Source organism: Nycticebus coucang, chromosome 7 (genome assembly GCF_027406575.1).
Source record: "Nycticebus coucang isolate mNycCou1 chromosome 7, mNycCou1.pri, whole genome shotgun sequence".
Classification (NCBI taxonomy): Eukaryota; Metazoa; Chordata; class Mammalia; order Primates; family Lorisidae; genus Nycticebus; species Nycticebus coucang.
In genome coordinates, this window is record NC_069786.1 from 60,688,349 (window position 1) to 60,716,301 (window position 27,953).

Sequence of the window (27,953 nt, forward strand, 5' to 3'; positions counted from 1 at the left end):
AGCTGCTGCTGCCCTTTACCGTAATTTTCTGATGGGCATCTCTGTGAAAACCCAGCAGCACAGAAGCCGCTTTTAGAAAAAGCTCTTGGGAATCAGTGTAACCTGGCTTATTGTACCCTCAATGAATCCCCAACAATAAAAAAAATAAAAAATAAAATAAAATAAAATAAAAAAAAGAAAAAGCTCTTGGGACTAATCATATTTCCAAAATATTATGAAGCACAGACATGTAATACAATCTATTAAAAAGCCCTCAAAAAACAAATCTATGATTGATATACATAATCTATACAAAGTCATAGCTGTACTGGAAATACTAAAAGTTGTCTTCAGTAAAGATCAGAGAATACAGAAAGGATTTGGAAATGCCTGGGGCTCAGCTCCAACAGCAACCTCTATATGGACATTGCTGAACACTGCCCTGTGAAAAACTGTAGAGTTTTTGATATAAAATCTATCACTCTATCAGAAATTTTAAAAAATGTAACTAAAACTATTCATTTATTGTAATGACAATGTCTTAGAAAATAACCATTTCAAGCCACTGACTATTGGGAGATTTTTTATTACATAAATAGTACTCTTAATTCAGCTAAGAACATCTCATAATTCTATGCAAGGATTTCTATCACAGCTGCTCTACTACAAATGTTAGTGTATGAAAAAGACACATTCTATCTTCTTTCTCCTTTCATTTAATTGCTAATTATTTGATTATAAGTAGGATTAAGGGTATTCATTACGAAAGTTAATATTGAGTATCCATTGGTAAAATGGATTATATTGGGAATTTTGATTTTCTCAAAATACTAATCTTTTCACACATCACAGAACAAAACTTTGCAAGTTTCTTTCAATATATACAATTTTAAGTGTTTAAAATCCTTTGACAATTGGCCAAAAGTGAGAAAAAGAATATTGTTAGAGAATTGTATTAATTTAGGACACTCTACATCCAAATTTTTTTTTTTTTTTTAGTTTTACATCTTGCAAAAAGTAATCATTCAAGGCATAATGTTTCAAAATCTGGGTAGATATAAAAAAGGACCTCAAAGTTTCCTTTTATTATTCTATTACTTATATATTTTAATGAAAATATATTTTACCTGCAAAATCTGTGTGGGGGATATTTCACCATTTGTTTCAGTTGCAAAAGATACCATATGCTCTGGAAAAAAATACTGACAAGAAGATACAGGTTAAATTATTCTAAAACCCGTGCTAGAAAACATTCAGTCATGACCAACATAGTAATCCAAAGCAAAAACTCTTTAAACAAGTGTGTCTAAAATTCACCCACAGGGCTTTTGAAAAATGCTAGTCTGTGGGTTCCATTGACAGGTATCTTAATGAGAATGTCTGGAGTTGGTCCAGAGATTAGCAAACATTCCCAGATGATGGAGAAGCAGTAAAATCCACAATTTGGAGTTATCAAATGCTGCCCTTGAGAAGGCAATGTACATGCTCCCACAACTCTCCCCTGGTCCTGCAACCACTCTACTAAGTACTAAGGGACTATAGGCCCTCACTGTACAAAGGCCCTCACTGTGAGGGCTCACAAGATGTAAAGAGGTTATGATATGCCCAAGTTCATAGCCCACAACATAAAAAAGCTAGGACTTAAAGTGTGATGAGGATCTAAAAGTCCAGTCCTTTTCACCTACTGTTTTGCTGGTATTTTTTTTTTTTTTGCAGGTTTTGGCTGTGGCTGGGTTTGAACCTGCCACCTCCAGCATATGGGGCCAGCGCCCCACTCCTTTGAGCCACAGGCATCGCCCACTGTTTTGCTGTTTTTTCAGCAATGGGGTTTTGCTCTGTCACCATGTCGGCAGTACAAAGGCCCAAGCATAGCTCACTGCAGCTTCAAACTCCTGGACTCAGGCAATCGTCCCACCTCAACTCATGAGTAGCTAGGACTATAGGACTATAGGTGTAGGCCACCATGCCTGGCTAATTTTTTTCTTTTTTTTGGCCAGGACTGGGTTTGAACCCGCCACCTCTGGCATATGGGGCCCATTGCCCTACCCCTTTGAGCCACAGGCGCTGCCCTTTTTTTTTTAAGTAGAAATAGGGTCTCACTATGTTACCTAAGCTGGAATTCCTTATCTCAGCTTCCTAAAGTGCCAGGATTTTAGGCATTAGCCAGCACACCTGACCTCAGCTACTGTTTCCCCAAGCTTTCTAATCATAAAATTCACCAACGGCAGTTGTTTTAAATAGTAATTCCCAAGTCTTATTTCTGGAGTTCCTGATTCACTAGGTCTGGGTGGGTCCTGTGTTGTCCATAACCACTTTCCCCTAGACAAACTGTGTGATCAGACATGTTTGGGAAAATACATTCTACTCTATTTTCTCCAGGGTTGGGTTTTCAACAGCAGTTCTACTAACATTTTGATCTAGTGATTCTGTGCGGTGGGGACATCCTGGGCCTTGTCGGGTGTTTAGCATCATTCCAGCCTCCAATCACTAGCAGGCTTCTGTGCTCCCCAGCCGGGACAACCAAAAATGTCTCTGGACAGCATCTAATCACCCACCCCCCCCCAGGTTGAGAAGCATTGCTCCAGGTCACCAAATGAATGTTCAGCCCCGTTCAAATAAAAAATAAGTAAAAACCTAAAACAAGCACAAAATCGTATTTCTTAAATATAACTTTAAAATTCTTGCTTTTAATAAAGATTCACAACAAGAAAACACTTTCCCTTCGCATTCTGATTCTATTTAATTTTTATTAGAACTCTTATTTTCTTTGTCAAAGATCATCCCATTATGTTTCTATTAATAGGTTAAAATAAAAGAGAATGTAAGAGGTCTTTCAGGGCTTGAAAATATTCTATAATAGTGTGTATCATATATTTTTCATAAAGGATCATTTCAATCCAATTATCCAAAATTTAAGTGTAAAAATACGTTACAGCTGCAAAGACAAAAACAATTCACAATAATGAGCCCAGAAGCTGTTCTGACTCCTCTACATCCCTAGTCTTCATTAGAATGTAACAGACATTTGTTTTCTTTTAAAGAGAACCATATGAAAGTAGTATTTACTAGACAATTCACTGGTCTTTCTCCCATTTCTACTTAGCTTCGAAATTACTACACTAAAACAAGTAATTTAGAATAGCAAGATTCATGTCAATCTTAAATTTCTGGCTGGGTCCCCACACTCCCAACATTCATCACTGTTTTTAACTTTAGAAAGCCTCTTATTTAAATTTCCTAAATTCTGTGAAAAGCATTAAACCATAACATTTTGAAATCTTCTTGAGAATCTATAAAAATTCATTTCCTAAATCAAATACGTCATTATTTTTCTTTTCTAAACGGCAGAAAAAGGAAGCAATGGTTCCCCAAAACTATCTTTCTTAGTACTGTTAAATTAAATAACCAAATGAATTCTTCTCAATTCAGAGTTTCCCAATATGGCCAAAAAATTATTTCAACCACGCACCTGAACTTCGATGTATTATGTTGACTAATCATGGTTACAATAAAAAGAAAAGTGAGTTCAATTTTAAAGGACCAGAATCTTTACCTACAATTTACCAAATAGGACTGTATTTTATTTATAGTAACTGTCTTCTTCACATAAAATTTAACCAATTAATTTATTTTCCAAAACGATTAATGGGGGTTTCACTTACCATTGGGTTTTTAAAGAATTCATATTTGGCATAATTTTTTCTAAAGTATAGCTTATTTTCTTCTTCCATCCCCCAGTTGGACAGCACTTCAGTCACCAGTTCATGGTCTTCTATCGTTCTTTCTGTAAAGAAGGTTTCAGTGAGTATGTGGACAGATAGCTAAATACATAGACAAACAGACAAATTATAAATATAGACCCATACATACACCACACCTATATACACATACAAACATACAGAATATATTATGTATCTTTATTAAACACAGCAAATTTCAACTCAGCTATGAAATAGCTGATGGATAAAAATTTATCATCAATGTTGAATTAGCAATGTCAATTTTTATACCAGGCTATCAGCTGAAAAGAAAAGTTACATGAAATATTACAATGCACTTTGGCTCATTCTCAATTTCCTTTTATTGTTATGTAAATTATAATATAAGTTTGATAACAAATCTACATTAAGTGTATGGGAGCTATTCTTTTCCTCCAACTCATCATGGTGCCAAAATTAAAATATTTGTTTCAAGGTTGAACCATTCACCTCATTAACAGATGAAGAATTTTAACAGGTTCAATGTGCATTTAAGACACATCATCTGGATAGCTGAGAAAATTAAAATACATGCTTTAAAAGGAAAATTTTAACACAACTAGATAGTTTTTTTAAAGAAACCCAATTCCTTGAGGCACTTCATGCTTTCAAAACTAATATGAAAGAAAATATATTTTGTATTAACAATGAAGATATTAGGTAGGGTGGGAAGGCATTTAGTAGAAAAGGCACTTAAACGAAGTAAGAACTGGTAACTTTAAAGAGGTGAACAGAACATGCACAATTCCTTTTTTAGTAAAAAACTTTGATGAGGTTCATTGCATTACTATACATCATAGTCCCAAACTGAAAACTACCTATTGACATGAAAATGAATAAATTGTGTGAAAGCACACAGTGAATATATACTGCCACAACCCACTACAGTATGGAAATTTCACAAACAGTATGAAATAAAAGAAGTCAGTTGCAAATAGCACATAATGCATGATTCTATTTACATAAGGTTCCACACAGGGAAAATTAAGCTATGGGCCTAGAAATGAGGATAATGGAGATACTGAATAAGTGGGGGCAGGAAGGAAATCACAGTGGTGAGCACAACATTCTATTTCATAATCTGGGGGTTGATAACTCAGGTACATAAAATATCAGAGAATTCATCAAGCTGTCCATGCATATTTTGTACACTTTTAACGGAAGTCATACTTCAAGTAAAGGTTGAAGGGGAAAAAAGGAACTATGAAATTACCAATGCAAAGCAGGAAACAGAGAATAACCAAATAAGGAATATAAAAATTCTCTGCTTTTTCACTGTCTCTAGGACCTTTTTGAAAAGTATCTGTGTCTCAGAAATTCAACACTCGGTAGTGATCTGTGACCTACAACACCCGAACCCTTGAGAGTAATGTCATACTTAAATAGAAGCTGATTCATCTGAAAGGAAGTTCTCCTAAGAGTGCTCAATGAATATGGATGAGTTTGAGCTAAGTGGGTATCAACACTCGCATTCCATTCCTGACTCTGTTAGCTCCTTTTCTATCTCATTGACTAGCTCCCCTAGCTCCTGCTCCCCTCTTTGATTCAAGCCTGGCTTCAACTCTTTTCTTCTCCCTCTCCAAATGAATTCACTCTCCCCTCTTCAACTACCACATCTGTCAGCCTCCTTGAAGTGAAATATCTGGCTACCGTTGCTCTCACCCATGCTCCCATTCTAACAGGCTCTCCACCTGAAACACAGTTAATCCAAAGCCAAAGTCAATACAGCAGTTCCTCAAAATAGTAAACATGGAATTACTATATGTTCCAACAACTTATCCACCCAAAGGAAGTTAAAGCAGGATCGAGCAGATATTTGTACACCAATGTTCATAGCAGTAGCATCCACAATAGCCAAAAAATGAAAACATAATATCCATCAATGGATGGAAAGAGAATCAAATGTGGTTTATACAGTACTTACAAGGGAATGTTCAGCTTTAAAAAGGAGTGAGATCCTTACACATGCTACAGCATGGATGAAACCTGAGGACACTACGCTAAGTAAAATAAAAAGACACATAATGACAAATACCGTACAATTCCACTCATACGGGGCACCTAGAATGGGCAAACTCACAGCAACGGATAGTAGAACGGTGGTTGCCAAGGGCTGGGGGGAGAGGGGAATGAGGAGTTATTGTTTAATGAGTACAGAGTTTCAGTCTAGAAAAATAAAAATGTTCTAGAGATAGATGGAAGGTCACACCAGTTGTACAACCAGGTGAATCCATATAATGCCATTGAAAGATACACATAAAAACAGTAAAATAGTAAATTTTACGTTATGTACATTTTGCCAAAATTTTTTTTAAAAACTCAAAACCAAAACAAAGTCAATTTCCTTTTTCCCCTCTCAATAGCCTTTTTCTTCCTAAATTCTCTATCTCCATTACTGTTACCATCATTTTTACCACACTCTCTCAAAGAAAGGCAGAATTAAAACTCATTTTTGCATCGTTCTCTACCTCCTCTCCAATATCCTCTAACCCTGACATCCCCAGTGAGCAGGGACTACCTCTGAGTGTCTCACACATTCACCAACCTCCTCACTGGGCTCCTCATGGTTACCGACTCAGTTTAGACCTTTACCTGTTCTTGTACAGCCTCTGAACTAATCTCTAAAATTCTACTTTCCCATTCTTCCCAATCAACCCGATGAACACTGATAAAGGAAACTTCCTTAAACGATGTATGATGTAAACCTACTTACCTACTTCTGTTTGCTCTGAGATAAATCCAAGTAGCCTGGCATTCAACAAATATTTATGGAAGGTCTACAACATGTCAAGAGCTCATCTTAAGAGTAGGAATTTTGTAGTGGACAAGACAATAAAGAAACAACTGCCCTCATGGAGCTTTCATTCTACTGGGAAGATGAAGACAATAAATAAAATATAAATCTTTTTAAAAAGGTGGTGACAAATCCTACAGGGACAAATAGAGCCAGGAAGAGAGAGAATGCAATGAGGGCATAGGGGAAAGGAATCTATCTCCAACAGCTTGTCAGGAAGGTGTCCTCGAGAAGGTAAGGTCCGTAATGGGCACAATATAAGGGTATATGGCACACCTCCTAGGTGCAGGACACAACTACAACAGGGAATTTACCTAACAAACGCAACCATTATAACCTGATTGTTTGTACCCTCATATTGATCTGAAATTAAACAAAAACAACAACAAAAAAGAAGGTAAGGTTTAAATCAAGCCCCAAAGGAAAAGAGAACACGACCCCATAACCCAAGGAGCAATTTAGAAGAGCAGGGGCAAAGCCCTTGAGGCAGAGAAAGGTCGGTGTGTTTGAAACATAGCAAGGTTAACTTGAGTAAAGCTGAGTGAGCTCTTTACACCAGAAGAAGAGGTTGAACGAGTGACAGTGATGAGATGAGTGGCTGGAGGAAGCCTTGGCATCCCTAGCAAGGACTTCGCTTTTCCCCTCAGTTGGAAGAAAAGTCTAAATATTTTTAACAGAGAAATAACACAAACTAACAAGATTTAATGGGCTCGCATTCACTGTTGAGTAGGAAACTGATTTTTTCTTAAAGGCTTAAGGCCTGAAAGTAGAAATTTTCTGTAGGCTACTGCTACTAACACCAGGAGAGATGACGTGGCTTGAATGAGCATGGTAGCAGATAATGACTACTATCATTGAATTACTATTTCTTCCTTCAGTTTTACTGATATATTTAGGTGCTCTGAAGTTGGGTGCATATATGTGTACATGTCTTCTGGTAAATTGACCCCGTTATCATGGATTAATCTTTGTGATAGTATTTGACTCAAAAAATAAATAATTTAAATTTAAACCAAAATTAAAAAAATAAAAAACAGAGCAGAGGTTGGTTCTATCTTAGAGGTAGAGCCAGAGCCAGTAAGATGTGCTGGCAAACTAGATATGGAGTGAAAAAGAACATATGCAAAGCAAGACAACAAGGATCTCGGCCTAAGCATGTGGAGGGACAATGTCACCATTAATGAGCGAGGAAGACTGTAAGGGAAGCAAGTTGGGAGCAGATCCAGTGATGACCGAGACACCAGGTGGGAATGCGCCTCCTTAACAGCCTTCTGCCCTTTCTCCTGTCTGCTTCCCACCATAAACCCAGCTGGTATTTTCAAGATCATGAAACACAGGGACACATTATCAAATATAACATGTGCTGAGCATGCTACCTATATTCTTTGCAACTGCACTGGGAGAAAATTCCAAGGTATTAACCAAGATGCTCGCTAGTTTGCTTTGCCAACCTGCGTTTCTGTGTACCCGTTACTTTTACCGCTCAAGAACCACCATATGTTCTGCTGTTGTGATATACTATACAGACAGAAAAAATGACAAGGAGGCATTTTCTTGGTTTTTGAGCTTCAAAGTAGACTTTATCAATCTTTAACAATTATGACTGCCGAGGGAGAAGCAAGCCTAGCCAATCTTCCACTGACTCTTCTAGGTATCCAGCCTCTGCCCTCTGGGAAAAGAAGGCAGAGTTGAGGGGTGAGTAGAAGAAACTGATGAAGGAGAGACTGCCAGGGAGCTGGACAGTGTGGGTCCCCAGGGACCCCACGTCCTGCTGTACTGAACTAGAACCCTTCAGAGTGGTAAGACCCCCTCCTGTGTTTAATGGTAGTGTGTGACCCAACCTAGAGCTCAGCCTTAAGAAACCTTGAGCCTCAAGTGGAAGACCTACACCCAGAATGATGAAGAAACAATAGCGGATCACAGTGTCAAGTCCATGGCACCCCAGTACGGGCAAGAGAACTGTAGTACCTGGTTCTCAAGGAGAAACAGAGAAAAGCTAACAGAAGACCATGAACCCAAAGGGCTTTATCATACAGGCAATCAGTTTGAAAGAAATAAGATTTTCCAGAAAATGAAAAGGCAGTGTGGTGAGAAACAAATACCTCTCTTGGGACGTAAATGTTCTACTGGAGTGCTGGAGGAGTAAAGTTAGGTCTGACCCTTCAACTAAGACCATTTTAAACTTATGTACAACTCACTATTATAATCTAAGTTGATTATTTACCCCCAACAATTAAAGAACAACCCTGATAGCAAGCAAGAATTAAAAAAAAAAAAAGATAACTGCCTGCTGTTAAGAAGGCAGAAGACTTACAGTAATTAATTCAAGTTGCAGAATAAAGGAAGTTATACCTCTGTATGTTACAGCTCTATATTTCAGCTGTTTCATTATTGTATTTAATTCTTATAATTTCTGTAGTACGCTGACTAATGGCCCTAAAGATATCAGGTCCTAATTCGGGGAACCTCCCAATGTTACCTTATATGGCAAAGCCTTGGCAGATGTCATTACACGAAAAATATTGAGAAGGGAAGAATATCCTGGACGAACCAGGTAAGCTCTAAATCAAATCACAAGCATCCTTGTAAAAGAGAAGCAGAAGATTTGACAAAGACAGAAGAAAAGCAATACGATCAGGAAGGCACAGATTCAAGGGGAACAACCACAAGCCAAGGAACACAGCTGCAGAAGTAGAAGGGGCAGGAAATGGATTTTCCCTCCAGCTCCGGGAAGAAAAAGGACCCCCCAGCACCGTAAAGAATGCATTTCTGTTACGTTATTGAATTCGTGATAATTTGTTACAGGAGCCTTAGGAAATTACGATAATACTCTAATGAGCAAGTTATATTTCTGTTTTATACATAGAAACTAAGGTTCACAACAGCCGATATGCTTGGGTTGAATGGTAGCCACAAGTCTGAGCCTAAGCTGATGCTCTTTGTCCTGCATGGGGCTGCCTGGGCCTTTAGGGAAGTCCCCACCCCCACCCCCAGGGCATTCCCTGTCCCGCCTCTGCTTGATCTATTTATATACTGCTCATTCTTTCTATATCAGCTAAAATTGCTCTCTCACGTTCCTGGTTCCTGCAGCTCTCATGTTTCAGCTATCTCGATTTCTTTTGAAATATGTTCAGCAAATATTTGCTAATTAACTGAAAATAAACAACCACATTTTGAGAGTAAGGAAAGAGATAGTAACGGGTAACATTTCAAATTATATCAATCTTAAAACCTTACATAAAAGTAACAAATCATTTGAATTTGGATTGCAGCAAAAAAGGAAATCTAACACACACACACACAAAAAAGGGTTGAAAAATCAAACTACATGGGAACAGTTACGACAAATGTGTAAAGACTAAAGAACTAGTGTAATGTCTACGGTTACTAAGAAGTGGGATCTAGCCAGGGATTTTGTGGACTACATGCAAATAAAAGCCAGAATACCAATCTAGAGGGGGGGAAAAAACAGATAAAATATTTGCAGAAAATGTCATAGGACTACTACGCTAAATGTTTTCATAATGCAATTACCAGCATCAAGAAAATATTCTGGTAATCTAAGGGAAAAAAAATGGTCTTTAACAAAACCATCAAAACCTGGAGAGTAAGTAAGAAAGCCAGAGACATATTTTCTATTCCTTCAAAGAAGACTTCTAGTACTGTTCTGCCGAAAATTCAGATAACATATTAAGAAAGCAAATAAAAGTCCAGAGGATTAAATGCAGCTACAACTTGTTTTACCTTATATACCGGCCTGCTTATGGGAGATAAAATTTTCCTATTACAGAATCTCATGCTTTTAATTTATATTACATATTCTTTTTAAATTCAAAAATCACCATCACAATTAGGATACCTTGTCACAATCCTCCCCCCACCCACAACCAATCTCATTATGTTAAAGAATTAAGGCTACAATGTTCCAAATAACCCTGAGAGGCATAACTGATTATCAGGTTAATCACATCTTACAGAATACTAGTATTTCCTTTTTGTAATATAGGTATCTAACTAAATATAGACCCTAATACGCAGAAAGTCCCATTTAAAGACACAAGATGCCCAGATGGATTACTCTGAAAGGAAAAGAAAAATGCTGAGAAAGTGAAAAGTTGCTGAACACCAATTTTCTATTATCTAGGCCCAACCATAAAACATCATTACCAAGACCTAAGAAAGGGGGGGAAGGGGCCTCCAATAATTTTTGTTGGTTTTTCTCCTACTAAGCAAATTTTAAGCAACTAAATAATCTTACTTAAATTACTAAATAATTTATAATAGATTTTAAAATGCCGAAAGAGACACATTAATACAACTAAGCGCTTCTAACTGCAATATTCAAAATCCAGAAAGAATTCAGATACTTTTTGGGTTGCCATTTAAGAAACGACCCCAGGTAGCTTCCCCATGATGAATTCATCATTATTTCAAAAACCTTATTTTTAAAACTTCATAAATTCCATCAAAAATACTATAATAAAATAGATTATTAAAACTCAACAGATACAAGCCTATTAAAAGAAAACCTTTCTGAAGTTATTTTTCAGGCACTGGAAAGTGAATTATAATTGTCAATGACCCCCCCCCCCATATGTTGGTAGAAAAATACAAGGGAAGCCCTCTTCAATTACTTCAAACTAGAAACCAAGAAGGGAGAAAAGAAAAGCTTCAAAAAGAGTGTAAAAAGCTTTTACAAACAAAACAAATACCTCATACTGCTTTAAGTTTAATTTTTCTTTCTAACAGATCAGTGAGGTCCTCTGGCAAATAGAAAGAAAAGTGCCAAGTTATTAACAACACGTACGTGTAATTCTGTTTTCTAATTTTCAAAAACTTTTTCTTTAAAAAAAAGAAAAGAAAAAGAAGAAAGAAAGAAGTTCCTCCTGAAAGTGTTGATTTAACTTCAAAGTCTTTTAAAAAACCACAATCCTCCAAGAATGGAAAGTGCTCACCTGTGACCTTCTGCCTGGATTTCTGCGCTGAATCTACTGAAAGTACAGCGCGGGGCTCAAATAGAAACCTGAGTCCCTACTCTTCTCATCACTTGATAAGAGAAGAAACAAAAGTGGCTTTTACCTCTAATTCTCCCAGAAAACAATTCTTTGTATACCTTTGTTACAGGAAACTCCAGGAGATAAATGGTCCTTGTACTTTCTCTGCGCTGGGTAGAAACTACATACATTTTGTCAATCTTATTTTCAGATAAAAATGAACAGCCTCTGACCAAGCAAAACAAAAACTGGAGAGGTAAGAATAAAACAGGGCTCAATTTCTAAAAGGTCCCTTAACCTAAGAATACTACTTAATACCAGCAGGATCCCCCAGAAAATTGCCATTGCCTGATTCAACTTCCCAAGTGCTGTAATAGGAAAATCGTGACTCTTCAGCTTGATGGCCATAAAGGCCTTGCAGTTCATTCTTCAGCAAATTGAAATAGTGTTCAATTAACTCAGACCCAGCAATTACAACTTATATTCATAGAAAGGCTTATTTTTTCCAAAAATGCTTGCATATATACTAAATAAATACCTAAAGAACTTAGAAATGGTTTCCATAAATTCAAAGTTACCCAAGGCATCCTTTAAGGACTCAGAATAAATCCATCTTGGCATCCATCTTTTGAGTTTAGTATAAAAACCTTGCAGCTTACTATAATTTAATTCAAAACACATTTATTAGGTTTAGACTTTGGGTTACAAAGACGTATACACTGTTCATTGAGTTCTAGCTCTTAGAGATTTATTATCTAATTTTTTTTATGATCACTTTTAGGAAAGTTGTAAAAAATTTTATGGCAACAAAAAAGATGGATACTTTACCCAATTTGGGGCTTCAGGGAGATGTCTGAACTAAGTCTTTAAAAATCTCGACAAATTAGGCTAGGTGCGGTGGCTCTCACCTGTAATTCTAGCACTCTGGGAGGCTGAGGAGGAAGGATCCCCTGAGCTTAAGAGTTTGAGACAAGCCTGGGCAAGAGCAAGACCTGTTCCTGCTAAAAACAGAAAAAGTAGCCAAGCCAAATGCCTGTAGTCCCATCTACTTGGAAGGCTGAGGCAGGAGGATCACTCCAGCACAGGAGTTAGGTTGCTGTGAGCTGGGCTGATGCCATAACACTCTAGCCTGGAGAAACAGAGTGAGACTGTGTCTCAAAAAAACAATCTCTAAAAGTCTTTAAAATTGTGTTTCTTTTTTTCTGATTACTAAAATAATACATTTCCCTTAGAGAAAATTTTACAAACATAGACAGGTGACAATCCCAATCTATCTTTAAACCTATTGCTCAGGCTGAAGCGCTAACCTTTCAGTACATTACCCTCTTCTCTTTTTCTCTGGGTCTCTATGAATGAATATACGTGGATATATTTTTCATAAAAATAGGAAAGACTACACGTGTTTATGTACTGCTTTGATTTGATAATCATCACAATCTTAAATTTGCCCACACCAGTCTTCAAAGGCAGATCAAGAACATGGTCAAAAGCTATGTAACATTACATCCTATGGACATATCATAATTAGTAACATTCTCCTGTTATACCAGTAGGCTCCACCTTTCTAGTTCATTGCTACTATAATTCTTCTGTTTTGAGCGGGCTTACATCCAAATCTTGTCCACACAGCTTGTATCCCGCCCTCCCTCCCACATATAGCATCACCTCCCAGGACACAATTTATCACTAACATGCCCAGTTCCTCCTGCACCTGTCTTTGATTTTCAGGATTTGCAATTTCCCAAGGCATGTATGAGAATGGGCAGTGCCCACAAGTGTCCTCATCATCTCCAGGAACTCCAAAGCAGTTCCAGTAATCAGGACGCGGAAGAGGCAGCTGGGTCTCTCCGCTCGCTCTCCAAGGAAGGGGTGACTCTGCTTCACCCTGCTGAGAGTAGGATGCCTCCAGCTGCTTTTCTTGCTCCACTGCCCCTAGACTGGAGCACTCAGCGGTCAGTCACCTGGACAGCTGAGGGTTTTCATTTTTACTTTGTTTTCATAAGTATTTTTTAAAAAGGGTTAAGAGTTATACTTTCTTGCCATTTTTAGCTAAAATATCTATGTTGGGCGGCGCCTGTGGCTCAGTCGGTAAGGCGCCAGCCCCATATACCGAGGGTGGCGGGTTCAAACCGGCCCCGGCTGAACTGCAACCAAAAAATAGCCGGGCGTTGTGGCGGGCGCCTGTAGTCCCAGCTACTCGGGAGGCTGAGGCAAGAGAATCGCTTAAGCCCAGGAGTTGGAGGTTGCTGTGAGCTGTGTGATGCCACGGCACTCTACGGAGGGCCATAAAGTGAGACTCTGTCTCTACAAAAATAAAATAAAATAAAATAACTATGTCTTGGAAGATGCATAGCAGTTTAACCAGGTAAAGAGGGGCACGAGAGGACTTTTTCTGAAACCTTACCAGCACAAGCAAGGAAACTGAGTAGGAACCATAGTGTTTACAAGAATCTGCAGACAGCTGTCTAATGTGTAAACTACAAGGAGGGAGGGGTGAGACCCAAGGCTGCAGGTGTAAGGGTAAACACGTCACAGGATGCTATAAGCCCCGCCAAGGACCTGGGACCTGAACACTAGGAGAATCAGATCTGCATTCTGACGGATAACCATGGTAAGACCAAGGGCAGGAGGACCAGTTGTGAGGCTAACAAAACAGCTGTGGAGGAAGTGATGGGGCCTGACCTCATGTGGCTGAGACTGTGAGAGTATGCAGAAGAAAATTCAGCAAACTCCGGAAGCAAATGTAATTACGGACACTTGCACTCTTTGTTAAATGCTTCCTAGTTTTAGCCTGTAAGTGCCACCAAAACGCCTAGTCCTCCCACAGCTCAGGAGGTCAAGGCCCCTGATTGTCTGTAGAGGACACATTGTGCCACTCGTCCCCGGGGCCGCACAATTACCTCTGCTAGTGCTGAGGGTGGTTACCACGCTGATGGCTTGTAGGCTGTACACAGTGCAGAAAGTACCACCTCATATCAGCTTCAGCCAACAAGGACAACACATGTTCCTCCTTTGTTTAAAAAAGAAAAAGTAAAAGAAAAAGCGAACAAGCAACTTCAAAGCAGGCAGCTGGGAATCATTCCCTCACTGCCACTGTGCGTCGCTTCTGTCTTAAAGAGATCACGTGGGTATAGCTGCACACATAAAAATGGTTTCATTAAAAGCCTCTAGTCATTCATTTTGCTTATTAAAGCCACTCCACAATGATATTCACAATGGAAATCTCAACTGTCCCCAGCAATGGTATTAAAACACAATTAATTCCTCTTCCCAAAGAGTCTATAGGTATGCGCTTGAGGTATTGTGTTAATTGCTGCTGCGTCAGACCAGGGCTTCAATTAGGAGTCAAAATGGGAGCAAGACAAACACAGATCCCATTAAGTTCCTGAGGACTTGAAACTGAAGATTCCCCCCAGTACCACATACATTCTTTTCTTAAACTGATTATAAAAGCAGAGGACTCCATCTGGGGAACCATAGTGACATCCAGTGGCTATGACATAAAGCACACCAGTTACAAAACCTGGTTTACCACATCACGAAAGAAGAAATATTTGTTGATATGCTGACATTTTAAATTCAACGTCTATACAAAAAATGTGCACAACCAGAACCAGGGCCCAATTCAGAGATTCATATGAAAATCAGGATATTTAGTTGCCTTCAATTATTTCCTCTGCCTATTAAAATTCTCAACAGCATATATAAGAATTACAGGAAAAGGATATGAAATATTGACACGGTAGTTAAGAGTTCCAAACATAATATTACCGTTCATGTTGTATACAAATTCAGGAACAAGTAACTTCCAACATGATCCTCTTGCTCAGCCAAAATAAATGCCTGTCTCTGCTATAATGTGAACCAGGTTGGCTCAATTCAATCTTAGTCATTTCAGTACCACCTGGGTAAAGAAAGTTCATCTGAAAATGTTCTTAGGGGTACCAGATTTAAATTGCAGAATTCCTGAGAGACAGAGATGTAAAGTGTGGCAGAGACAAACCCACCATAAAATCCCAGAAACTTTTTTTGAACTATCAGGGTAAGAAGAAACCAAATAGCTTCAGCAGAAAATGCACAGACTTTACAATGTCACAAAATTTTGATCTGTGCAATGTTTGATCCAGAATGAGGAATTTCATCACTGGGTCTTTGTATTTCTGCAGTTAAAGTGGATATTTTAATATATACCATATGAACATTAATAGACACGATCACACACATGCATTAACATGAAATGCGATTGAAGTTTCTTTTGTGACAGAAAATGTCACTCTGAAAACGGACTTTGGGTTCCATGAATCACATTTTGAATGTCAAGTATTCCCCCTTTGACTTTGGTGATTTGTGACATGGTTTCATGGACCAGAAACAATAGTAGCATATCTATTAACAACAAATAATGTCTCTGAAATTGTTGTAAATTTAGTTTGGTCATTAAAGTGAATTAACGAGCAGAAAACCCTCAACTTGCATCTATCTTTTAAGTCAAAATGTTCTCTCACAAACTTTAAATCTGGCAGATGTGCAGCATCCCACAGGTGCAGATGATACAAGGTAGCTAGGTACAACCAGCAAAAGTGTGCCAGGTAAGGATCATCTCAGGTAGTCTGATGTAAAAGCAAAACACATTATCTGGCCTTCAAAGGTCAAAACTTGAACTCCTGGTGTCTTTATGGTATACTTGTAAATCACATCCTCTCTGACACAAAGACCTCCTGTTGCTTTTCTCTCACTCAGTAAATGCCAAGAGTAAAGCCCACGCCCTGGCTGATGGAACCCTCCAAGGTAGCCAGCAGCTCTGTCAAGTCCACTTCCATTCTTTTCCACCTTACCCCATCCAGGAGCACAGGCCTCTGGGTTGCATCCTCCATTGAAGCACATGGCCACGCCCAGGCCTTTCCACTAGCTGTTCCCTCGACCCAGAACAATCTTCCATGTAACTGCACGGCCTGTGGGCTGTGTGCTTCTGGTCCCTACTGAAACCTTACCCTACCTCAGACAATTAGAAAAACACTTGTGCCTTCCACAATGCTCTCTCTAGAGCAGCCCTGCCATTGGCCACCAGCATTTGCTGTCCTTGTCTCCCCTCTCCTTCTCTCCCCAGAGCCAACCTCACCTAGGACATAACCAATATTAGTCCTTTGTTTCTTGTTTTTTTCTCCCCACTAGAATGCAAACTCACAGGGCAACACTTCTTTGTCTTTTGTTCATACTGCATCCCCAAGGGTCTACAGTAGAAAATAGGCCGGGTACAAAACTGTCAATAAATACTTGCTGAACTATTTGAGGAAGGCAGGAGGAGCAGCTCCTACCTTTTGTGAAATCTCTAACGTGAAAATTAAAAAACCAAAAACACACAAGATACATTTTTAAGGGTACAAAAGAAAGTCTAAAAAGTTAATAAATACAGAGATTATGTTAAAAGGGAGAAATGGATTAAAGAATATTTTAAATGCTAACAATGCTAACAAGGTTAGCGATGTGAAATTATGAATCATTTGTTTGCTTCTTGACACATTTATTTCTCATTTGTTCATAGTGAGCTGACTTATTTCTGTATCTAAAAATATTTTAAGAAATAATAAACACCACTTTCTTTTAGAATCGTGTTCACTAAAAATTCATCATTTTAGTCAAAAAAGAGGTCAAGAATGTCTCCTGAACAATATGCAAAACTGAGCAGCTGGTCACTGAAGTTTGGCTAATAGTTCTCTTTTGGTTCTTTATCAATAGCATTTGTAAAAGACTTACAGGTAAAGGCGTCTGTGGTTCATTTTATTGACAAAGGGTATCTTCAGCTGTGTCTCATATTTAAGGGAGAAAAAAACTCACTCTAGTTACTTTCATTCATTTTAACATGCAAAGAGAGAAAAATGGTGTTTAATAGCATTGTGAGATTAAATAGACATTATGAGAGTATTTATAAGCTATGCAAAAAACAACACAAAACAGAAACAGAAAATATTTCAAAGATAGATCTGTTTACATCTAAGAAAGACCACAGCACCTCAATAGTGATTACTCTCCTCTTACATCATTAAAGAACTGGAAGCTGTTAAATATAAGACATATTAGTATGTGGGTAGAATGAATGTTTTCAATTGTTGTGTTTAAATATATGAGCTGAGTGAAAAACAAAAAGAGCATAATAAATCTTTGGAACGAAAGTTCTTTCTCATAAGCTTTGGTATAATGCATGGTTAATGAAGCTATGAAAATATTCTCACATCTTTGATTTTATTTCAGCAGCTTCCAGAAAACACAATAATGGAGAAACACACTTATTTTACTACTTGAAACCTAAAGGTTTACATTTAGTATGTAGATCAAATTTATTCTCAATGTTCCATTTTAAGCTTTCACATGAAAGACTTGTACATTTTATTCCTTAATATAATTTGTAGTGTTCTCAGTGAAAACTGTGACTTGATTTAAAGAGTGGATTTTTCTTATTGAACTTCAAAGGTATTTGTTAGAGATAAATTGTAGTAACTGTTACAAAAAAAAAAATTTAAGTCCCCCAAAAGAAAAATTTAAGAGCATAAAATATTGTAATGATATATTATGCTAATCAAGAGTTCTATTTCCACCAGCTTAAGTAAGTGAAATATTTTGGAATGTGGTACATTGCTACTGAGAATTAACACCACACTTCTGAGAGATTATCATGAATAGAGGTTAAATTAGTCACAAATGGCAACAAAGAAAATATATGAGGAGTTATTCTGCCCTAGAAGGTGAGATAGCCCGTCCTACTGGCCAGGCTTAGGTAGTTTCAGAATCAGGCTCTCTTGGCAGGTTTATAATGATCTAGGCTGAGCTGTCAAGATCAGCTGGCACTATCATAGCTCATCAGCTCTCAATGGGGAGATGGTCAGGTTCAGAATCCCTATGGAAATTGCAGAATACTCTACCTTCTTTTCCACAGGCTTCACTCTGTCCCCTCCCGAGTTTTAGTCATGTCCTAAAAACAGCAGTTATCAAATTGGAAGTACAAACACTTTCTACACTGTTTTGGGAATGTAGGTAGTGTTAAGCAAAACCAGTTCTCAGAATCTTTTAAAAATTAATCTTCCTAAGAACACAACTTTTCTGACCACATCACTTTTAAATTCCATTTCATAAGAGAAAGGCAAACCTCTCATTCAAATGGAACCTGACTTTGGCACATTGGTCTGGGGTGTAAATCCTCAAATGCACCAAACAAAGGGATAATCTGATACATCGGCAGCTATGCCAGAAAGGGAATGACTCCAATGACTATGCATAAAAGTCTCAGAATTGTTTACACATATTAAAGGGATCAATTAAACCATCACTGATAAATTAGTTAAAATTACTTTGCAAGGGGAGGGGAGGGAGAAGGATGGGTGGACAGAGGGTAATTGGTGGGAACACACCTACGGTGCATTTTACAAGGGTAAATTTCCATGTTAAATTTACTAATTGTAGAGTATAAATGTCTTAACACAATAACTAAGACAATGCAGTGAAGGCTATGTTAACCAGTTAGATGAAAATATTTCAAATGGTATATAAAACCAGCACATTGTACCCCATGATTGCATTAATGTACACAGCTATGATTTAAAAAAAATAAATTATTTTGCTGATTTATTACTACATATTTTGTAACATATAATGAAAAGAAATTTGTGCCAGGCCGAATAATGGCTCCCAAAGGATAATTACATCCTAATTCCAAAACTTGTGAATGTCCTTATACAGCAAAACAAAAACAAAACACTGTGTAGATATGATTTTATTAAGGATCTTGAAATGAGATTATCCTAAATATTACAGTTCTTATCAGAATGAGGAAGACTTGACACAGACACACGAAAGTAGTGTGACCACACAGAGCTTAAGAGATGCAGCCGCAAGCCAAGGAATGCTGGAAGCCACCAGAGCTAGAAAGGCAAGGAATGAACTGTCTTCTCCTCTAGAGCTTCCAAAGGAAGTACATCCCTGCTGACACCTTATTTTTAATCAATGACACTGATTTCAGACTACTGGCCTCCATAAATGGAGATAATAAATGTCTCTTGTTTTAAGCCACCAAGTTTGTAGTTGTTCCAGCATCCACAGAAATCTAATACAGAGTTGAAAGAATCAATGAGCACTGCTATGACTCTTTCCTTTCTCATCTACTTATAAGTAAACATGTTTTTAACATCAAATCTGTAAAACTAAGAAAGCAGGGAACAAAATCATTGCCATATCCTTATCCCAGCAGAAGAATGAATTCTTTATAACTTATGAAAATGATTTTTTAAAAACCTTTCACAGTTCATAATACAAAGATGCATTTTCAATTAAAGATATTTTAAAAGGTTACTCTTTATGTTTATGCCGTTAAAATGTGAAGAAGTTACTTATTTCTTTGAGAAAAACATAGGTTGTACGCTCCCATGAAGAGAATCTCCACTGTGTATTCTTATACTCGTTTTCACGATAATTAACTCAAAATGCAGTCTAATTGACAGCCTATGTGTACCTTACTAACTTGTCAAAACTTTCACATTGTGCTTTGAGTAGTATTATGAAATTATCTTTCAATTTGAACTCTATGCTTTAGTCCCTGAGTCCCCATTGAACATTATTTAAACAAATAGCAGTGGTAAATTTATAATAGTTTTATTCTTATTTCTACTTTGTGCTACTTTATCTCTCAATAATGAGCCAAAACTGAAAAGAGTAAAAAGAAATTCACAATTCCTTTCTATTTTATCCAACTAAAGAACATCGTTACAGAGGTCTTCAAACTTTTTAAACAGGGGGCCAGTTCCCTGTCCCTCAGATCGTTGGAGGTCCGGACTATAGTTTTAAAAAAAAACATATGAACAAATTCCTGCACATATCTGATTTGAAGTAAAAAAACAAAATAGGAACAAATACGATCACACCTCCTCATGTGGCCCGCGAGCCATAGTTTGAGGAGCCATAAGAAACAGAAAAGGAATGATGTGGGACAATGATTCTGTATCCTTACCTACACCTATGTGAGGCAGGTGCTCAAAAAGGGTCCAGCTGTGGTCATCAATGTAATGATTCTTCAGGATCAACAGCTGACAAACATCTCGGGCGGTGATGTCACTGGGTACATCTAAAGCCCTGCTGGTTTCATCTTCACTGTATACTTTAATCACCTGTGTAAGTAGAAACAAGAAAAAAACTAAAGTAGCATTGTTACTGTTTTCCTGTACATTTTATTATATATAAAGGAAACAACATGATGTCATGAGATAAACAGACAGAAAAGTGATTAACACAATGATGCAAATTAATATACCTGTCATCTCACACAGTTTACATATGTTTTTTGTGTGTGGCAAGAGCTTCTAAAATCTGCTGATTTAGCAGAAGTCCCAAGTATAACACAGTATTACCCTGTTTCCCCAAAAATAAGACAGGGTCTTATTTTAAGGTGTGCTCCCAAAGATGCGCTAGGTCTTATTTTCAGGGGATGTCTTATCTTTCCTGTAAGTAGGTCTTATTTTTGGAGGATGCCTTATTTTCGGGGAAACAGGGTATTAACCGTAACCTCATGCCGTACATTAGATCTTTACACTTGCTCAGCCCACATGTCTCTACTTTGCATCTTTTGATTTGCATCTCCTCGTTTCCCTCCTCTTCCACCCTCACCTCTGGTAATCACTGTTTTATTCTCTACTCTGTGTATTTGACTCTTTTTTTTAGCTTCCACATGTGAGATCACATAACATCTTTCTTTCTGGGTCTGACTTATTTCACTTAGCATAATATCTTACTGGTTCATTCGTGTTGTGACAAATGACAAAGGGCCTCCCTTTTTAAGGCTGAATAATATTCCAGTGTATATGTGTATAATTTAAATATACAATGTATTCAATACATACACACACACACACACCACACACGCATACAGTGTACGTATATCACAGTTGCTTCATTCATTCTTCCATCAGTGGGATAAGACATTTAGGTTGTTTTCGCATCTTGGCTATTGTGAATAATGCTGCAGTAAACATGTGAACACAGGTATCTCTATGACATACTGATTGCAATTCCTTCGGGAATATTCAAAAGAGGACTTGCTGGGTCATATGGCAGTTCTATTTTTAATTTCTTTAGGAATCTCCATACCATTTTTCACAATGCTGTATTAATCTATGTTCCCACTGTCAGTGAAGAAAAGTTACCTTTGCTCTATAACTTCACCAATATTATGTCAGGTCTTTTTGATGACAGTCATCCTAATGGATGTGAAGTGGTATCTCATCGTGATTTTGATTTGCATTTCCCTGCTGATTAGTATGTTAAGCACCTTTTCACATACTTGTTGGACACTTTTGTCTTCTTTGGAAAAATGTCTATTTAGATTTTAGCAATTTTTTTTTCCTCTGGATTATTAGTTTTTCTGCTATTGAGTTGTATGATTTTTTTATAGATTTTGGATACTAACTCTTATGATCATATAAAGTTTGCAAATATTTTTCCCAGTCTATAGGTAGTCTTTTAATTAAAATGTTCTATTAAAAACATCACTCTAATAAGTCAACAAACTTATTGGCTGAAGTGACTATAAGTTATTTACACAGTGTTTTGCACATTCCATTTTATTATACACCGAATGAGTTACCTATTCAAGACTTGTCTACATATCAATGTCACTCTGTCCAACAATTTCCACTCTCTCTCACCAGTGTCTAAAGACCATTCAGTAACTATGTAATATCGTCTCCTACCACTCTGATCTATGAAAAGCTATGTATTTCTTATTAATATTTTAAGTTTCATATTCCAGAGTTAAATCCCATAAATAATTCAAGTAACATAAGTAATATATTCCCAGATGTACCCAAGTAGGAAAAGTAGAGAATAGAATCAGACTTTACAAAGATTTTCAGGGATGGAAATTTGTGTGAAAACTACCTAAACGTTCACAAAACCCTTTTTCTTTTCTCTCTTGCAATTAGTTGGGGCTATGGGTTTGAGTTCTATTCAGTGGAATGCAAGCACATGGAACATTGCACCTCCAAGCTCATAAAATCTCCCACGTATCGTCCTCCATTCTCTTTTGCCCCTCTGCCAGTGAATGGAATGGTTGAAAACCCACAGGACAGAAGGAGTCTTTGTTCCTAAATGGCCACACAGAAGCTGCCTAACTAAGAGCACTCATGTGGGACTCTGATACGAGCAAGAAATAAACTTCTATTGTGTTAACTCACTGTGAGTTACGATTAGCTCTATTAGGTTGATATTAGCTGATATTACCCTAAATTATACAGAATTAGACTTTTGTATAAAAAATTTTCCTCAACATTTACCAAGCTGTGCTAGAACTTCCATTACTAACTGTTATGTTATATATTATTTTAACTGCAGAATGATAAATTCCTATAACAGTAGTACAGTAAGATCAACAAACACATCCACAAAAGAGGAAAATGACAGGAAAGTTAAAATAATGTATCCATTCTGTTCCATCTTTTTTAAAATTACACTTAATGACAGTGTAATGAAACAGTTGCCCTCTCACAATGACAGAGGTGATAAAAAGTAGTAAAACTATCCCCCAGTTGTGAACATCTGACTTACAGACATCTCACACTTACAAAGGAGCCATTACAGTAAGTTCCTGAGTTGTAAACATCAAGGTCATAGGTAAATATACCTGTTCCAACTTAAATACAAATTCAACTGAAGAACAAACCTACAGAACCTCTCTCATTGGTAACCTAGGGACTGCCTATATTCCTTCAACTCAGTAATTTTTCATAAGCCAATTATCTCAATAAATCTGTCCTAAATGTGGAAAATGGATTTAGACATTGAAATGTCCAGCAATGCATTTTTCTTATAATTCTGTTAAATCAAACGTTCAACAATGAAAGAATTGTAAACTACAGCACTTTCAGAGAATGGAATATTACATAGACCTTAAAAATGGTGTTCAAGGAAATTATATAAGCCTATTTAAACATTAGAGAGTCTGGCTGGCTTTGGCGACCAGATGCTTACCACCTACCCTCCTTTTCTGACAGTATTCTGATTTCCTCTTAGAGCCCCACTGCCTCCCTCACCAGCAGCCCTTGTGCTCTGGCAGCTCTATCCTCAGTTCAGTGGTGATGCACTGGAGCTGCTGGAGCTGCTGGAGCTGCTGGAACTGGCTTCAAGAGCTGACTGGTAGACACTCAGGAGCTGTGCCAGCCATGCAGCTTCCACTCTGCCACAGAGGGGGGTGCTCATACCAGAGCCACTGGTAAATGCTACTAATAGGTCTATTTTAGATTTTTATTTTTAGAGCCAGGTTACCAGTGTACCGACTGTCTCAGATCTCAGGTGTTTTCTAGATTGACCAATCAGCACCTACAACCCCCCAGACAGCAGTGATGATTTCACAGATGGGCATGTGACCTAATCAGAGCCCACCAGAACCAATCTATATCATCGGTTATCTTTTCACATAACCACAGATTGTGTGGGCTGTCTTCTTTACTGAACCTAACTAAGCCCATGAAGTTGTAGGCTGGAGGTGCTGCTGTTCACAAAGGGAGCAACGGAGGGCAAATGGGGTCCATGTGGAAAAAGCCAGGCTGCCATGACTGAGTGTTGTGCCCTCCAAAATTCACGTGGTGAAACCCTGATTCCAAAGCAATAATATTTGACCGGGGGGGGGGGGCTTTGTGAAGTAATTAGGTCATGGGGGAAAAGCCCTCGTGAATAGGATTAGTTAGGATTAGCCTTTTATGGGACAGATCACTCTGTGATTCTATCCAAATAAGACAAACACTTGCAAACTCTTCGTTACTAGTTGCACGATTGGTTCTCTCTATCTAGAAAATGCTTCAGTGCTCTGCTCACCAGCAACATGCTTTCTTTGGCAACTTCCTACTCACATTTGGCCCCAGTTCCGATGGTACTGATGCCAGAAGGTCTTCCCTGACAACCCAAGGCTGAGGAATGGGCCTCTTTTATGAGCTCTTACTTTGTAATTTTCTGTTTGCACGTCTTTCTCCACAACGATGCTAGCAAGCTCTTTTCAAGGAAAAATCTCTATTTCTTCATTTATCACCATTTATCATTGTATCCTCAGGGACCTGTCCCAGGGTGACACATAATTTAATAAAAATCTGTGGAGTGAAGGAACTCTGCACCACCAACCTTAGTGTTTTGGACATAGTAGGCACTCAATACCTACTTGAAAATTTAATTTAAAAATATTTTCTGGGGTGGCACCTGTGGCTCAAAGGAGTAGGGCACCAGCCCCATATACTGGAGGTGGGAGGTTCAAACCCAGCCCTGGCCAAAAACTGCAAAAAAAAATATATTTTCTGCCTTGGAGTTCACAATTACTTATAATTTCTATGTTCAGGGAATTAAAATTCTTCTCAATGAGGAAGAGACATACAAGTTTTCATCACAAAAATCCTGAGGTAAACACTGACTCAATATGGCAGCTCTGAGTTGTGAAGTTATTAAGAAAGGTCATGAAAACACATTGTCAAGATCAGATGTCTCTGAGTTTTCTCTGAATTTTCACTTTGCTTCATTTATTTTTTTGGTGAAAACATATAGTCCACTGTGATGCTGAGATCTATTTGGAGTCTCAAGTGACCCTAAGGTTTGCCTTTACATAGGCTACTGTTCTCAAGAATGTGTCTTCAGTATTTGCATCTGTGGCAGAATTCTGAGGGCTGCTGCTCTGGTTACAACTGATGGGACCAGGCACTGGCAGACCTTCTGCTGAAAGCAGTGTGTTCATGGCCACTCCTGAGGGGACCCAGGCTCTGACTCTGGGACTGCTCCTTCACCTGCAGCAGTGATGAGTCACCGTTTCAGTTCTCTGCTGCACATTCCTTGCCAGGAAGTGGCCGGGGAGGTTGAAGAACGACCTCATCACTGCTGAAAAAGTTCTCCGCACCTCCTAGCTACCCCCATGCATTCTTTTACAGTAAACTCTCATCGCCTAGGCTAGCAGAAGCATGCCTCTTATTTTGCATGCTCTGGTCTCTTATTTCAGGGAAGCTAAGAAAATGAAAAACTAGAGACATTCTAAAGCCTAAGCCAAATTCAAAAAGAAGGCAAGAATAGAACAAGAGGTAAAGCTGAGGAAAGTGAAAAAGGCAACAACACAGTCAGGAAATGCCATGATTTTGCTCAGATTGTGTCACTGGCAAATTCAGAAATAAGTTGCCAAGAATTGAAGCACGCAAATTGAGAGGAGGGAGGCTGACTTAAACGTCTGCAATAGATGCATGTGTTCATTTATAAAATGAATAATGCCTGCTAAGAGAAAAACGTAAAATACTCCTGTTTGAAATCCATTTCAAATCCTTATTTTTTTTAATCCTATTTAATGCTGACTTTTTGAAAACACACATTCGTCTATGAATGATGAAATTATGTTTAGGTTGATATTCCACAGCGATAAATCCATGTCATCTCACATCTATTCAGTAATTAGGAAAATTCCTGACATGTATGGACTACCAACTTGTTTCTTCCTAAAATGTAGGAAAAGGAAAAGACAATCAAATCCTTAACTCTCTAATAGAGTTGAATATCTCTCTGGCCAAAAATATTACTCCACTAACCCTTCCTATTTAAGAAAAAAAATTCAATCCATTGCAAAAACTACGTAACTGGCATGGTTTAAAACTAGGTTAATGACTTTTGTGATCATGTAAAGACCAAAGAACAGAGCTGTTCCTAAGAATAATAAGAGCAAAATATCGGTATCCTGTTTCCTCTTCATACTGAAAGGTAAAAAGAAACTGAAGTTCAGAGTGCACAGCACTAATCAGCGCATGCGTCACACAGCCTCGTCTGGAAGCTGATTGCTCAGAGCAGAGCATGAACCTGCCAAGATGAACCCTTTATCTAAAGTGAAGCTGATCAGCGAGCTGAAGGAGCGAGAGATCCAGCTTGGGTTAGCCGAAAAGGTGTTCTGGCACTCTGAGTACACAGACAGAGCCTGGATCTTCTTAGGACAGCTTCCTCATGAACTAACTGAAGGGGACAGCATCTGTGTGTTCTCGCCACATGGGGAGATTGTTAACATTAGTCTCGTGCAGACTCGAGAGGACTGGGAAATCCAAAGGATTCTGTTTGCCTCTGTTATGAAGACCAGATGAGCACAATTCTGGCCGTTGACACTTTTAATGGAATCCAGATCAAAGGACAAAATATTCAAGTGGATCACGTGTCTAACTTCCAAGTCTCTGAGGACTCAGAAGAGGTAGATGAGGAGACCACAAGCTCCAGGAGAGGGGCTGTGGGGCTCATACCCCTCACCAAGTTTGGGGGCTCTGAAGGTGACAAAACCACAAAAAAGAAACAAAAGAAAAGAAAAGAAAAGAAAAGGAGAAGGCTGACCTGGGAGTCCAGGCAGAGCAGCCATCCTCTTCTTCATTACCCAGAAGCAAAGCAGTAAAGGAAAGGGATGACCCAGGCCCTAAGAGGCGCGGCAGCGAGAGCTCTGAGACAGGTCAGAAGCTAGAGTCCCAGGAGGGACGGAAGCTCCGCTCAGGCTCCCCTGAGGTCAGGGCCACCTGCCATGGGGCAGCAGAGGACCCAGAGAAGGAGCTGAAGGAGAAACTCAAGCAGTAGCACAAGTCCTTCCTCAAGCAGGAAGAAGGCGAGAGAAGAACAGAACAGGGGTGAGGACAAAGGGCAAAGCTCAGACGTCCATTCTAGCCAGAACAATGGGCATTCTGAGGACGCAGTCACAGAAGCCGAGACAAATCCCACAGGCATAAAAGGCCTGGCACTCCGGAAGCAGGACTCCTGGAATCACTAAGGCCTTTTCACCTGCTCACTCGATGTGGCAATGAATTGTGTTTTTCAAATAAAGTCAAATTCAGCTAAAAAGAAATTTGAAGTTCATATAATCATGCTATTTAATAAAGAGCTACTATACACTATACTTTTCAGTATATGCACATTCCCATGTAAACAGAAAAAAAATGGGAGGAATAGAATACTATTCACATCGATTTATCTATAAGGCACTTCAAATTGTATACCAACAGGAATAAGTGCTTCCTTATCCAAGAAGCTTCATTTCAGCTTTCATCCTGGAAACAAACCTGGTTTCATCAATGGATTGAAAGTTGACTAGCAAGAGAAACAAGACTCTGCTAGGCCTATGTGTGACATCCCCCAGCACAGAGTGATCAAGGAAGGGAAAGAATGGACACGCCAGCTGCAGTGGAAAGTTGGAAAGTCCTTCTGTGTCACTGTAATCCTCACAATCAGAACAATCTTGGCCTTCAAAGTAGTTTACAGCTTCAAAACCTGCTCTAGGAGCACATGACACCCAGCAATGAAAGTGACTACACAGTAGCCCCTGCGGGGTATGCGGGAACCTGGGTGGGGCACATCACTGTGTCAGCTGGCATCCTATCGAGGCATGCTTATACACGTACACTTTAGACATCA

General features: G+C 38.5%; 1 protein-coding gene across 2 annotated transcripts in view; it reads right to left on the minus strand.

Annotated features, from left to right (window-relative positions):
- GRB14 (growth factor receptor bound protein 14) overlaps positions 1 to 27,953 on the minus strand; it is a 117,630-nt gene that overhangs the window by 27,121 nt on the left and 62,556 nt on the right. For both annotated transcript variants that reach the window (XM_053597820.1, XM_053597821.1), the window contains 3 exons: positions 20,521 to 20,677; positions 3,642 to 3,763; positions 1,107 to 1,181 (listed from right to left, as the gene is read on the minus strand). In XM_053597820.1, coding sequence (XP_053453795.1) covers positions 1,107 to 1,181; positions 3,642 to 3,763; positions 20,521 to 20,677 — 354 coding nt within the window. The remainder of the gene's footprint in view (positions 1 to 1,106; positions 1,182 to 3,641; positions 3,764 to 20,520; positions 20,678 to 27,953) is intronic.